Genomic DNA, 12550 nt, shown 5'->3' with positions numbered 1-12550 from the left:
TTATGTCTGACAAAAAACTCATCAGTCATGTTCTTGTGTAAGGACCATATATGAGTTAATGTTAATCAACCCAGTAGCAATCTTGAGGACAGATTTGACTCCTAAAGCAGGAAAATAAAGGCCAAAGGCTGAAGCTAGAATTGACATGAAGAATTAAAGCGGAGACTGAAGGGAGAAGGGCATTAAGATCTAGATTGATTCAGAATAAAGAGAGGAGAAACTAAGCAACAAAGAGTAAGACCATAGGTCTTATTTTACATGCACTTTCTGATTCTAAAGTTGTATACTTGTAATCTGATCAGCAGTGAAACAGTCAGCCTCCATTGAACCTGTTTCTTCCTAGATTACCAGGAGATAGTCTTCAAAGAACCTGTTTCTTCTCTTGTATATTACGGTAATTTATGGGGGTTAAGAAAGCAATAATAGCTGGATTAAATGCATCCCCGCATTGTATTGCTAATTTTGAAAAGGTTCGGTCATTATTGGCTGTTACAGGATCAAACCAAAGAAAGTAGGCAGTAACCTCATTGACATCTTGTTTACATCAAAATGTTCAAGCATATCTAACGTCATTTAGATGATACCTCAGGATCTTCTTGATCAGATTCTGTGCATCAGTGCACTTGGATTCACAACTTTAATACCAGATGAAAAACCATAGGAGTTTCCCAGTAGCAGATTCACATTTAGTACTTAATCAGCAACCTTTGTTTTTTCATCCCTGGTTTAGGGTCAAACAACTATTAATGATCACTAAGTTAGAGGAATAATTAAGGGTTATGGTCATGAGCAGATGCTAAAGGTCAAAACAGTTTCTGAATCTTTCCCTAGTAGGAAGACTTCAGAATGACTGGATTAATAGCTTTTTTCTCAAACTTGGAAGAAAATTCATAGCTTGTAATCTTTCATGTGGAATATAGAAGTTTATTGCCTTCATATGTATGAATAGAATCTGTTCCTGACAAAGCATTATAATTCAATCTATTACAGAATATAAAAGTTATCTACAATGCTATTCTGGATAAATTTCCTAAACAACTCATGGAGGCACAAAGTAATGGACGTGTTGATTAAGACCATAAATAGAAGTAGAAAATGATGGAGTGGGTTTGATTGACCGTGTCTCAAGATGTGCCAAAGCAAACTTGCCTTAAACCACTGTCCTACACATCCCTTTTATCCAATGAAAATCTCCACAGTGTCCTCATACGAGAGCCTGACAAGGGCTTGCTCTCTGGAAGCCAGAATATGAACTAGTAACTGCAAACGCATTCACCGCCCTAACTACCACAAAGTTTCAAACAAGATCCAGCTGTCGCCTCTTTGACTGAAACAGTAAAAGCCAGCAATTCAGACACTTCAAAAACACCCACCTCGGCAGAAAATAACAAAATTGTTATAAATAAGGCAAATGCATTACAAAATGACATGGTACTTCACATCCCAGATGATGTTAACTATTGCGTAAGCGCAACTACAATAAACATGTCATGAATACTCTGAACAACTTTTAGAATCCATTATCCATAGGGTGTTTGTTTCTTAATTTTTTAGAGAAAATCTATAGTGGATAAAGAAATCCATTGCTATCAAAGCTACTAGATGCAATGCCCAAAATTATCGGGGACAAAAATTTAAAACTGATCTACAACTTGTCCAAAGATTGCAGCATTAAACTCTTAAAACTTTTGATAGCAGGTTCTGAGTTCCACGGAATCTTGTCATCTCTAAGTAAGAAATAAAGAAGTTTCTTCCCATGCTTTTTCCCTGAATAATTTTCTATCTCTGGGCATCAGAAAACCAGAGTCTTGCAATGCTGAATCAATGAAGCGACCGTAGGAAAGTTGCGTAAACAAGGACTCATAACTTTCAATGGGAAGATATAAGAGGCATATCTATAGAGCAATATGTAACTAAGTACACAGAAAATAGGGTTCCTTACATGCTTTTGTTGAACTTGCTCGAGGAATCTCTCAGGATACTCCAGATATTCAGTACAATCCTTCTGCAAAACTGCTGCAAGATCTTCTCTCCCAGCATTCTCAAGGTTCCTAATCAATATTGTAAAGGTTAACTTATCTGGGCAGCAACCTGACGCCTTTAGCATCTCATATGTCTCCATCGCCTTGTCAATCATACCCACTATTAAGTATGCTCCAATCATCTCAGTGAATGCCCTTGTATCAGGTTTCAAGCCTTCTTTATCTAGTTCAGTAAAAACTCGTTCAGCCATTTCAGTCATTCTGTTCTTTCCCAACAGCTGAATCATGTCACAGTATAAAGACAAGTCTGGTTTGTACCATACTTCCTTCCTCACAAATTCAAAGACCTAAAGCCTGACATCATTTCAGCTAAAACCCCATAATTGAAAAGCAAGATAATTTTAAATTAACCATAAAAAGGAATCATCAAACATATAGCTTGAAAGGGTTCCCTCCAATTCATCTAGGCAACCCAAGAAAAGTTTCCAATAACAGAAAACGTATAAAAGAAATAAATACCTCGAGGGCTAAGTGGAATTCATTTTGTCTTTGCAACTCAGCCAGAGTATCCAACAAGTCAGCTTTGAGTAACCTGGAAAGCTTGTTGGAGAAAACATGCTGTAATTTGGAATTGGAGTTGGCTAACTTGAGGGAATGTACAGCCTGGATGGCTTCAGCAGAAAGCACCCTCGACCTCCACAGGTGTTTCCTTGTTCCCCCTCGAAGCCCACAAGTGACAGTGCTCGGATGCTGACGTTTGTGATTTTGGGGGTTTTGGAGAAATCCCGTAAGAGGGATAAGGGAGAATTTTAGATTCAGAGTGCCCATTAGAGATGGTTTCATAGCGTGGAATGTTGCTTGTCGGACAAAGCTTGTGAAGAAAGGTCGGTTGGTTGGAGTTCGAATTGCTGAATTAGGATTCTGACCATTTGAGCTTTGGGCAAATCCAGGTTTCAGGTTTTTTTCGCGTCTCGGAATCTTTGGTTCACTTGGATTTCGGATAGCCCAAGGATCTCAAGTTTTTTTTTTTTTCATAAGAACTTCTACCGATAAACTAGGATACTTAATCACTTTTAAAAAAAAATTAAATAGATTTTTATTTGTTTTATTATTTTATATTTTTATTTTAAATTAAATAAATTTACAATTAATAGTTAAGTAAACATTTTTACTTAAAATATTATTTGTTAACTTATGTCATAAGTAGCATGTTAGAATGTTATAATAAATGACAAGGTGGCATAATAACATGTAAATATGATTTTTTTACTTTCAAATCAACCTCAAGTGAATATAAAATGATAAAATTATATTTTGATTAATAATAATTAATCAATTATAAATAATAAAAACTTATTTAATTTACAATAAAAATATAAAAATTTAATTAAATATAATAATTTATTTAAATTTACTCAAATAATTTAAAACTTTTTTAAGTACTACATCAATTATTAAATTATTAGATTGCTCATTCACTTACATTCACCATGAAACTAATCAGTGTGCCAATTAGATGACTACTCACTATGAAAATCTCATTGCATATTATTGATTTTCTACCAATTAGAATTCTTACTTATCTTTTAACAAACACTTTGAGAGTTTTTTTTGTTTAAACTGATATAATTTATTGTTTTATTTCATATTATAAAAAAAATTGGATATAATTGAGTCAAATTCACATATTGGTGAAGACTTTTCATAATCCATTGATCCACACACTTGGAATAAACTATTTAGAGCTTTAAACCTTGATATTAATCAATTAAAAGGTAAACCAACAAAACTAAAGAGAGTGTGTACATGACAGTGAGTAGAAATATTGTTTTGACCAACAATAGAAGGCAGTGAACACTGGAACAAAAGATATATAAGCTGCTGAATCCTTGTGTATATCGATACCATAAAAGAATGTACAATGCAGAACACATTGTGTAAATAATGACTGATATATGGATTTAATTAGGAACACATTGTATGCTTCATTTGCCAATAGTACATAGAAAGCATATATAATTGGTTGAAAGCGTGGAAATTGAAGTACATAAAAGAAGTCAGTGATTCACAGCAACCACAAGCAGAAAATCTTACAAACAAGAAACCCAAAATAGGATAATATCAAGGTAAAGTAGATGACATTCATTACCTTATGCTAAGAAAACGTATGCATAGATTAGAATTTTGAAAATTTAACAATGGATTTTAGGTGTAAGTCTAAAGTAACCTGTGGATAATTATAAACCATGTAATGCATGATAATTCTAGTAATAAATCATTGAAAGCAAAAATTTCAACTGATACATATGAAAAGGAATAAGAATACACAAAGCTGATACGAAGCGAGATATGCGTGAAGGAGGATACTTATCGTATCAAACAATATTTTTGATCAAGTAAAAGAAAAAAATAGTTTGATATGATAAGTATCCTGCTTGATGCATCTCTCTCTTTGTATATCGAACAATTAATAACTAAATATGTAGGAAAAAAATTGAATGATTACCCTTGATTTTCACAATAACATGAAATTTGAAACTGTCAGTGCTGAATGCACCGACCCTCTATTCGTATGTTTGGAAGGTGGGAAATCTTGGGCCATTCAGAGCCACTCTCCTTGGCGCAATTCTCCTTTAATTGGAGACACTTGTTAATTTCAAGTCTCTGTAATTCAGAGAGCTGTTGCATGGCTTCCAAAGAGGGCATATGCGTCAAATTGTTACAATTCCAAATTTGAAGCCGTTGAAGAGAGGAGAAGTTTCCCAACCACTCCGGCAACACTTCAACTCCATTGAAGTTCCACATTTCAAAAGACTTGAGGGCAGCGAGGTGTTGAAGCTGATATGGTAGACACTTTAGATTTTTCCATCCATATAATTCCAAATACTTGAGGGATGCATGAAGATGCTGGATTGAACTAAGCCCTGGGAACTCCTCCAGCTGTTCTGAGAAACCACCAATATGCAATGTCTTCAGGTTGGTGAGGCAACCTAGGATCTCTCCAGGAAGGCAAGTCAATTTTCGACAAGATGTTATTGATAAAAATATAAGAGAACGCAATTCCCCTAGATCTTGTGAAACAGAGCTCAGATTGGGGCAGTTGTGTATATTCAAATTTTCAAGAGAAGTACAAGATTCTAACCCATTAGGTAGACATGATAATCCTTCACAATCCTTGATTGTTAGATCTGTAAGTGAGGAGAAGCCTTCTATACTAGGTATAGATCTCAAATTAGGACAGTCCCATATTCTTAATTCTTTCAGACACATGGAGAGCCCATTTATTGTAGGGATAGATCTTAAATTTGGACAAGCTTGAATATGTAATTCTTTAAGACAAGATGAGGCAGATAGTCCATCCCCTAAAGTACTTATTTCACCACAATAGGAAACTTGGAGGACCTGAAGAGATGAAAGTTTTCTCTGTATTGGAGCACTTTTCAACTTCGGGCAGCCAGAAATAATCAACTCCTCAAGACAAGGAAACACAACCACACCTTCTCTTTCTATCATTGCTGGATCCATATCGTCGGACCATTCCTCTAGGCTTTCCATTTCCACTAAGACAAATCTTCTCAAAGCTGGAAACAATTTGGTCGCCTCACCCTGACCCTGACTACTACTTGTCCTGTATTTCTTATCGTGGGTGCCATTGAAATAAAATTCACAACCTATCCTATTCACCTTCTTCATTTCATCTATTTCAAGCACCCTCAGATTGCACAATTCCCCGAGAGACGGAACATTTAGGCATTCCTTGCAATTGATTAATTTTAGCTTCACCAAATTGTTGAGTGGAAATGTGTGATCAGAACCATAGCCTCTCCTCAACATCCACGATGGCAAGTCATCCCCCCAGTAATTCACAATGGTTAAACTTTTCAGATTTGAGCAAGGCTTGAGGCCTTCCAGCACTTCCTTATCATTGATGTAGCCTTTTCTTTTGTAGCTCCATTTCAATTTCAGCTTGTATAATTTGGTCTTTGCTTGCATGTTTGCTCTAGTGGCTTCTGCATTGTCTTTTACATCTTCAAGGTTACATATCTTCAATTTTCCTCTAAGTTGGCTTAAGCATCTGAGTTCTTCTACTCGGCATCCCTTTTCCATGTTCACAAAAAAGAATGGCAATGTTTGAAGACAAGCTAAGTGTCCGATATCAACTGGCATTAACTTTTCAAGATCAAAATAGATATGCCTCAAGCTAACTAGATTTTTCATTCCTTTAGGAAGCTTCTCAAGAGAACACTTTACAAGTCTCAAGGTTTGCAGATTATAGAGCCGAGTAAAGGACTTTGGTAGCTCTGTGATATTAGTTCTTGAGATGTCAAGGAACCTTAAATGCTTTAATTTGCCCAGAGAAGCTGGCAACTTTTCTATGCAGGCTCCAGATAAATTTAGAGTCCGTAAGCTTTTGAGATCCCCTGAAAACATGCTAAAAACATCAACCTTCAAAAACAAAGAGTGCAACTTTGGGGCCGCATGTCTTAAAAGGGTTGGCACCACTTCCCCGTTAAAGGTGACTCTCATATGCCGAACATGAGAAGTATCACGCATAGAGTCAGTATCCAAAACCATGGTTTCTTCTTTTGAAACAAACACTGCAAGATCATGCACTAAATCATGCATCTTAAAAACTTGAACGTTCCCATAGGCATCCCTTTCCACATCTTGGAACAAGGAATTTGATAAGAGTGCTTTAAAGTGCATATTACCAATATCTTCCATGGTCATATGACCTTCTTCCTCAGAGGGATGAAGAAATCCTTCGGCCATCCAGAACTGAATTAATTGCTCCCGCTCAATGCAAAAATCCTTGGGAAAATTTGAACAATATGCAAAACACCGCTTCAAAGATGGTGAAGGCAAGCGATCAAAACTTAATTTTAGCACATGCAAAATACTGTTGTTCCTCTCGAGTGAATCCCAAATATTACAACGTTTAATTGACAACCACTCTTCTTTGTCCCTTTTATTGCTCATAGTCCCTCCTATAACCCTTGCGACCAATGGCACACCTCTACACTTCTTAGCAATATCCTTTCCAATAACCTCCAATTCTGGTGGTATTGAAGCGCTTCCAAATACTTTTTCTTTGATTATGGACCAGCATTCATCATCCACTAATTTCCTAGGATGATGCCTACGTTCAGGAATGGTTCCCATTACCAATGCCACATTATCACTACGAGTTGTCACAATAATTTTACTCCCTATATTCCTACTTATTCCCAACAGACAACCTTTTAAATCTTCCCACTTTTCAGTATTTTCATTCCAAACATCATCAAATATGAGAAGATATCTTTCCCCTCCTAATTCTTCTTGTATTCTTCGAAGCACCGTATCCTTATTTTTAATTGCACAAGGGTTTTTGGTAAGAGACTCTAGCATCTCCACTAAAATTCTTTCGACATCAAAATCATCAGACACACAAACCCACATAATTTTACCAAAATGATCTTGTATTGGCTCATTGTTGCATACTACTTTTGCTAAAGTAGTCTTCCCAAGGCCTGCCATACCCACTAGAGATATAACAGAGAGAGTTTGTTGACTATCGGATCTAATCAACAAGTCAATAATTTTCGAGACATCATCTCCCCTGCCTACAACATGTGATGAATCACCAAGTAAGGAGTGGGTCTCTTGGTTTCCTCTAGGTACAAGAGCCATGTCTCCAACTCTCCTTTGGAGTCCAAATTGAGTGGCCTGGTCATTAATGTTTCTGAGGGATATACTAATATTTTTAATTTTATTAGCCATCTTGAAACGATATGACACAGGGAAGGTAGGTGAAAAGGGATTGCAGAGCTTTCTACTAATTTGATTCTGAATTTTTACCTTCATCCGGAGATTTTCATAAGCAAACTCGTCCAGTACGTCATCAACCTCATGAGCAACATCTCTAAGCTCCTCCAGCCACAGTCTGACAGCCCCATCTCGAACGTGCTTTTCCTCTGCATCTTGTAACATTGCCTGAATCATGGTTAGCAAGACTCTGAGCCTTTTCAGGTCCTTCTTGAAATCACATGCCAGGCTAATTTGTTCAGCAGCAAGAGAAATCACCTTTGATAGTGTCAACTGCACAGCAGCACCAAGGACAGCTTCAACTACCTTCTGCTCCATACTATGGGAACTGGAAAGCAAGGAATGCTTCAAGAATTTTGCGGGTGATCTCTGAATCAGATTACAATTATAGTACAGCTTTTGCTTTTTCTCTGATGGAAAGAGTAAATCACTCTTGTACCGTTGAAATGCTATTCAAAGTCAACCGAGTTCAAAACATACCTCAACGAGTTATATACCCAAAATACCCCCCCTTTTTTTTTTGTTAAAATGCTAAAACTAATTTATGGTTCAGAAACCCCCGTAGAAATTAGAGAGGTCGAAACAACTGTCTAATAGCCGATGGGGATATCGCAATCAGCATCGAGGCGAGTGAGCACCACGCTAACCAACTCACCCCAGTTCAGCTCAGCTTGCGACTCAACCTACGCTCACTGCCTCTCCCTAACTCAGCAAGCATTCCCGGGAGTCCTCCCTTACCAGCTGTCAACAGCCGCCAACCACCTCCATGAAACCCTCACTTCTCTCCACCCCCACCCTCTCATTCTCCGCTGGCTCCCTTCTCCTCCCACTCGCTACCAAGTCGACTCAGCCTTCCGGTTCGTAACTCGCCACCAACATGAGCACCGGAATGATGAAGAACAGCTGGTCCTGGGCCCGCCCCAGTTCAGGGAATGGGCAGTGGTGTTGTTCGCCGATGCCGTGGTGGGAAACGCCGGCAAGGCAGTTTTGAAGAGAGTGCCGGTTGGGGTTTTGGGGATTGTGGGGATTGGAGCGGCGGCGAGGTCTGGGAAGGAGGTTGTTGGGGCCGCGGTTGGGGTGTATGCGCTTGGTGTCGCCACTTCAATTTACCTTAGCTTGTCTGGTTAGTTAGTTGTATTTGGGCTTTCCTTTTTTTTTCTCTCTCTTTGTATGTATATGATTTATTTGTATCATTGGTCTAACTTTTGAATGTAAATCCTTAAATACTGATTAATGAAATAGCAAAACCATTCTAGTTGGTTTATTTATGGTGTCTTGGTTAATTTATAGCCATTTCGTTGGAGCAGCGTTTTGGTTGTGGTCTTTGGATTCTGTGTTCTCCTTTTGTACAACTAAAATTTAAAAGGGAAGAAAGTTGTTTTGAGACCAGGGTTGAAAGAGCATCACAGTAGAGTTTAGCTGAAAAGTAACATGAGATTACAGGAAGAAGTAGAATTACAATCAAACGACCTAGATATATATATATGACATAACTATTACATCTTGTAGAAGAAATCATTTAACAAACCAGACATACAAACAAGCATATAGTTGAACCAAATCCATATATGGTAAAAGTTGCACTCGGACCTAAAGGTTCTAAAGCATTAATTAGATACGAAAAACTCATCCATTATTGTATGGAACACTCACTCTTTTCCTATGACTCCTCTATCAATCAACTTGTGTTTGTTTTCTAGTTTTAAAGGAATTTCCCCTGTGCTTGAGTTTCTCCGTTGGGTAGGATGATTTGATTGTGCCCAAGGAGGGCAAGTTGGTGTGCTCAATCTCTGTGGCTAATAAGCGTTCTTCAGAGTAGGTAATTCCTGGTCTCAGCATCTTGTTCATTGGTGCTAGATTGATTTTGAAGTGGATTGCAGTTATTAGGTGTTTGTATCATTGGTAATAGCTCATCGAATTTGGAAACAACATAGTTAAACTGGTCCTGAATCATGGACAAACAGATATTAGTTCTTCCAATGTGTCCTGTTATCTATACGGATAAATAATTAGAATGTTTCTCTCAAGTCTTACCTTGGGGAAGAAATCCTGTGCCTCATCGTTTTTTAAATTAGCTGGCAAGTTGTAGCCCTCATTCTCAGCAGCTATGTAATGCTGATTGCTTGTTGTTTTAGGGTAGGTTTTGTTGTTGTCAGCAACAATTAAATTCTGGGAGGAAATGCCATGTTCACTGGTTCTAAATTGATTTTGAACCAAAGCACCATCATTTGGTGTGTACTGCTCTGTTATAAGCCACCCACTAGTGTCTACCATGTCCTGAATGATAGATAAAAGAACCTTAGTTTCTGGTGTTGCAAGTATTATTTTCAACAGCTCCATGGTTAAATGACTAAAAAATTTCTTTTAAGGCATATTACTCTCTTTTTTTTTTTTGAGAAGTTAAGGCATCTTACTCTTGAAATTGCATCAACTGCAGCATAATTTCTCAAATTAGAGATTAAGTTGGAGACTTCATCGTCATCAACAAAAGTAAGTCGATTGCATCTTTCTTGGGGGTAGATCTCATCAATCTGAAAATCATTATCTTGGTCATTGGTGCTAGATTGATTTTGTACTCCACCAGAGTCGTTAGATACTTCCACCTCCGCTAATGGTTTACTGGAGTCTGACTGGTCCTGAATCATAGATAAATAGACATTGGTTTGGGTTAAGTTCATATCATTGGAAGTGGTGAAAGAATTTCCCACAAGGCATCTAACCTCTGTAATTTTGTTCATTGCAACTTGATTTCTTAAATTGGTAGGTGAATGGTGACTTGATTCTCCGTTATTGTTTGCAATGTTGGCTTCCTCAGATTGTTTCATTAATTTACCAAGAAAAAATGTCTCCTGCACGAAACAACAAGGTGTAGTTTGGAGTAGCATTATTTATCCTTCTGTGCAGTGAAAGTATCCATGTTGAAGCAAAAACTTGGACATCAAAGTTAATCACTTCTACAAATTTATCTCATAGCATTTATAACCATTTTGAAGAATTTAGAGTTATCTTTCTCCATTGAGTTCATTATCTACGACAAAATTCCACAATTCAGTACCAAAACAAGAATGAATTCTGCATGAGAGATCTTGAAACAAGGAAATAAATATTAAAATTATAGAAGGTAGTATATAAGAACATGCCTGGTTTAGGGGAGTAGCAGCATTGAGTTGATATTCATGCATCACCCAGACGGCCTTGTTTCTGTTGCTTCCATGCTTGGTCTTGTTTTTGTTGTTGTCGGGCTTGGTCCTGGTTTTGCCCTTAGGATGACCTTTATGGAACACCAAAGACCTCTTGCTGCCAATCAACGCATTAGTGTCGGTAGCCATTATCTTACGACGCCTGCCTGTTGGCTTCCAGTATCCTTCCTTGGTGGCTCTTTTGATCAGCTTACTGTTGCCGTACTTGTAGTTCAGTGAGTAGATGAAATACCACACCCTGCAACCTTGTTGTAGTGCTGAAAGCCCTACAGAATACATATACGCACACACATCACAAGCACATGGGAATATACTGTGTTGATTAAAAGACTAATAGAAGTTTAAAACATGATCGATGTATTACCAGGTAATTCCCACGGTTCAAACTCACAGATGTCTTCGAGTTGAGTGATAAATTGGACGGGAGAATCACGATCGCTTGTTATGTCTTGTAGATATCCGATGAGTTCTTCATCAGATGGACGGAATCCATATCCCTTTATATTGTTCATGTCATCAAAGATCAAGAAGATAGACTAGAAAGAAGATGGAAAACAAGAGAAACAAAGTGAGATGACTGATTTCAGTTTGATAGGAAAATGTTGCCCTGGCGGAAGAAGTGAGGAGCGACAAGGATATATATACTCATAAAAGCTGAGACTCCTTCCTTGCTGCTTAGTTGCGTAAAAGTCCTGGGTGAATCCCACTAACCGCGCCTATATTTTTTAACTTCCACCCTTTAAAGACTAAAGAGTGCTTAGATGAATGGTGGTGTTCTTTGCTTTTTCCTGGGAATTTCTTGTCCAGCATCCAGGTTCTTACCATAGTCAAGCAGGGTAGGGTGTGATGTGCAGAAAGTGCGTTTTCTCTCTCCCTTTAAAGACGTTAAAAATTTTCTATACCACCTGGACCCAATCCTTTGGTTCAAGGGATTGCTTAATGAATGCTTGAGTTTCTCAGCCATTGATCATCATATGATGTCAAGTTGAGGAAAGTGAATGGCATTTGTCTAGCCTGACTCAACACGGTTATTCTTCTTGATTCTTCTCCTTTTGACTGCAACTGGCCTGTCACCTTCGGGGCTTCCACTTTTCTTTTGCTGGTTTGTTATGTTCCCCGCTAGACAGATGGTATCTTTAAGCTTGCAAGACAAGAAATAGCAAATCAAGCATTTGAAATGATTTTTCTTTTACGTGGATTCTATAAGTTCCAAAGGCATCCCAATCGTTGATAGCCAATTAAATCGCTTACATTATTTTCATTTGGATTCTGAAACCTTTAATCAAAGACATCTAATTTTATTCCTAAGCATCACTCTTTAGAGTTAATGAATTGTTCTTTTATTTAATTTTTTTGAATAATTCGTTTGGTTATTAGATTAATTTATTTTTTAAAAATATAACTTAATAAAATACTGTATGTGACAACCCTTCAGGTTTTAACAATATTTGTTATGTTTAAAATTTGAATATATAAGGTAATATTTTTTTTTTTTTGAGAAATCAAAGGGTTTAAAATTAGAACTAAAATTCCTGCATTTGACTCCACGATCTCTCCTTG

The 12550-nt window shown here is 37.4% G+C and overlaps 4 protein-coding genes across 5 annotated transcripts; 1 reads left to right on the top strand and 3 right to left on the bottom strand.

Moving 5' to 3' along the window:
* Nucleotides 1-903: 903 nt before the first annotated feature.
* Nucleotides 904-3024, bottom strand: LOC18602411 (pentatricopeptide repeat-containing protein At1g62350-like). The gene is made up of 3 exons (XM_007033770.3): nucleotides 2502-3024; nucleotides 1943-2329; nucleotides 904-1327 (listed from the first exon to the last, which is right to left on the bottom strand). Exons 1-3 carry the CDS (start codon nucleotides 2823-2825, stop codon nucleotides 1298-1300), a joined length of 741 nt encoding a protein of 246 aa, XP_007033832.2. The 5' UTR covers nucleotides 2826-3024; the 3' UTR covers nucleotides 904-1297.
* Nucleotides 3025-4260: 1236 nt separating this feature from the next.
* On the bottom strand, nucleotides 4261-8254 carry LOC18602410 (putative disease resistance protein RGA3). The gene is made up of 2 exons (XM_018119773.2): nucleotides 8049-8254; nucleotides 4261-7958 (listed from the first exon to the last, which is right to left on the bottom strand). Exons 1-2 carry the CDS (start codon nucleotides 8106-8108, stop codon nucleotides 4524-4526), a joined length of 3495 nt encoding a protein of 1164 aa, XP_017975262.1. The 5' UTR covers nucleotides 8109-8254; the 3' UTR covers nucleotides 4261-4523.
* A 62-nt stretch (nucleotides 8255-8316) lies between these two features.
* On the top strand, nucleotides 8317-9054 carry LOC18602409 (uncharacterized). Its single transcript, XM_018119774.2, has one exon. The coding sequence runs from the start codon at nucleotides 8391-8393 to the stop codon at nucleotides 8916-8918; it is 528 nt and encodes a 175-aa protein (XP_017975263.1). The 5' UTR covers nucleotides 8317-8390; the 3' UTR covers nucleotides 8919-9054.
* A 186-nt stretch (nucleotides 9055-9240) lies between these two features.
* On the bottom strand, nucleotides 9241-11893 carry LOC18602408 (uncharacterized). 2 transcript variants are annotated; one of them, XM_007033766.3, is made up of 6 exons: nucleotides 11355-11889; nucleotides 10931-11256; nucleotides 10511-10639; nucleotides 10205-10426; nucleotides 9825-10067; nucleotides 9241-9735 (listed from the first exon to the last, which is right to left on the bottom strand). In XM_007033766.3, exons 1-6 carry the CDS (start codon nucleotides 11500-11502, stop codon nucleotides 9601-9603), a joined length of 1203 nt encoding a protein of 400 aa, XP_007033828.2. In that variant the 5' UTR covers nucleotides 11503-11889; the 3' UTR covers nucleotides 9241-9600. The 2 variants fall into 2 exon arrangements, with proteins under 2 accessions (XP_007033828.2, XP_088661633.1); XM_088805507.1 differs by having other exon boundaries at nucleotides 10205-10639; nucleotides 11355-11893.
* Between the last annotated feature and the right edge of the window lie 657 nt (nucleotides 11894-12550).

This window comes from Theobroma cacao, chromosome 4, assembly GCF_053813885.1.
Source record: "Theobroma cacao isolate CCN51 chromosome 4, ASM5381388v1, whole genome shotgun sequence".
In the NCBI taxonomy this organism is placed as follows: Eukaryota; Viridiplantae; Streptophyta; class Magnoliopsida; order Malvales; family Malvaceae; genus Theobroma; species Theobroma cacao.
The sequence above is the reverse complement of the archived record's forward strand: the minus strand, read 5'-3'. Positions and strand labels throughout refer to the sequence as shown.

What these genes read in the sequence shown, in the direction of transcription:
- LOC18602411 (XM_007033770.3), bottom strand. Translation starts at nt 2,825, where the DNA reads ATGAAACCATCTCTAATGGGCACTCTGAATCTAAAATTCTCCCTTATC. An exon ending in AATTCCACTTAGCCCTCGAG is followed by an intron (nt 2,330 to 2,501) that starts GTATTTATTTCT and finishes GTCAGGCTTTAG; the next exon opens with GTCTTTGAATTTGTGAGGAA. An exon ending in AGCAAGTTCAACAAAAGCAT is followed by an intron (nt 1,328 to 1,942) that starts GTAAGGAACCCT and finishes TTACTGTTTCAG; the next exon opens with TCAAAGAGGCGACAGCTGGA.
- LOC18602410 (XM_018119773.2), bottom strand. Translation starts at nt 8,108, where the DNA reads ATGGAGCAGAAGGTAGTTGAAGCTGTCCTTGGTGCTGCTGTGCAGTTG. An exon ending in TGCAGTTGACACTATCAAAG is followed by an intron (nt 7,959 to 8,048) that starts GTGATTTCTCTT and finishes ACCATGATTCAG; the next exon opens with GCAATGTTACAAGATGCAGA.
- LOC18602409 (XM_018119774.2), top strand. Translation starts at nt 8,391, where the DNA reads ATGGGGATATCGCAATCAGCATCGAGGCGAGTGAGCACCACGCTAACC.
- LOC18602408 (XM_088805507.1), bottom strand. Translation starts at nt 11,502, where the DNA reads ATGAACAATATAAAGGGATATGGATTCCGTCCATCTGATGAAGAACTC. An exon ending in CTGCTACTCCCCTAAACCAG is followed by an intron (nt 10,640 to 10,930) that starts GCATGTTCTTAT and finishes TGTTTCGTGCAG; the next exon opens with GAGACATTTTTTCTTGGTAA. An exon ending in CACAGGATTTCTTCCCCAAG is followed by an intron (nt 9,736 to 9,824) that starts GTAAGACTTGAG and finishes TCCATGATTCAG; the next exon opens with GACCAGTTTAACTATGTTGT.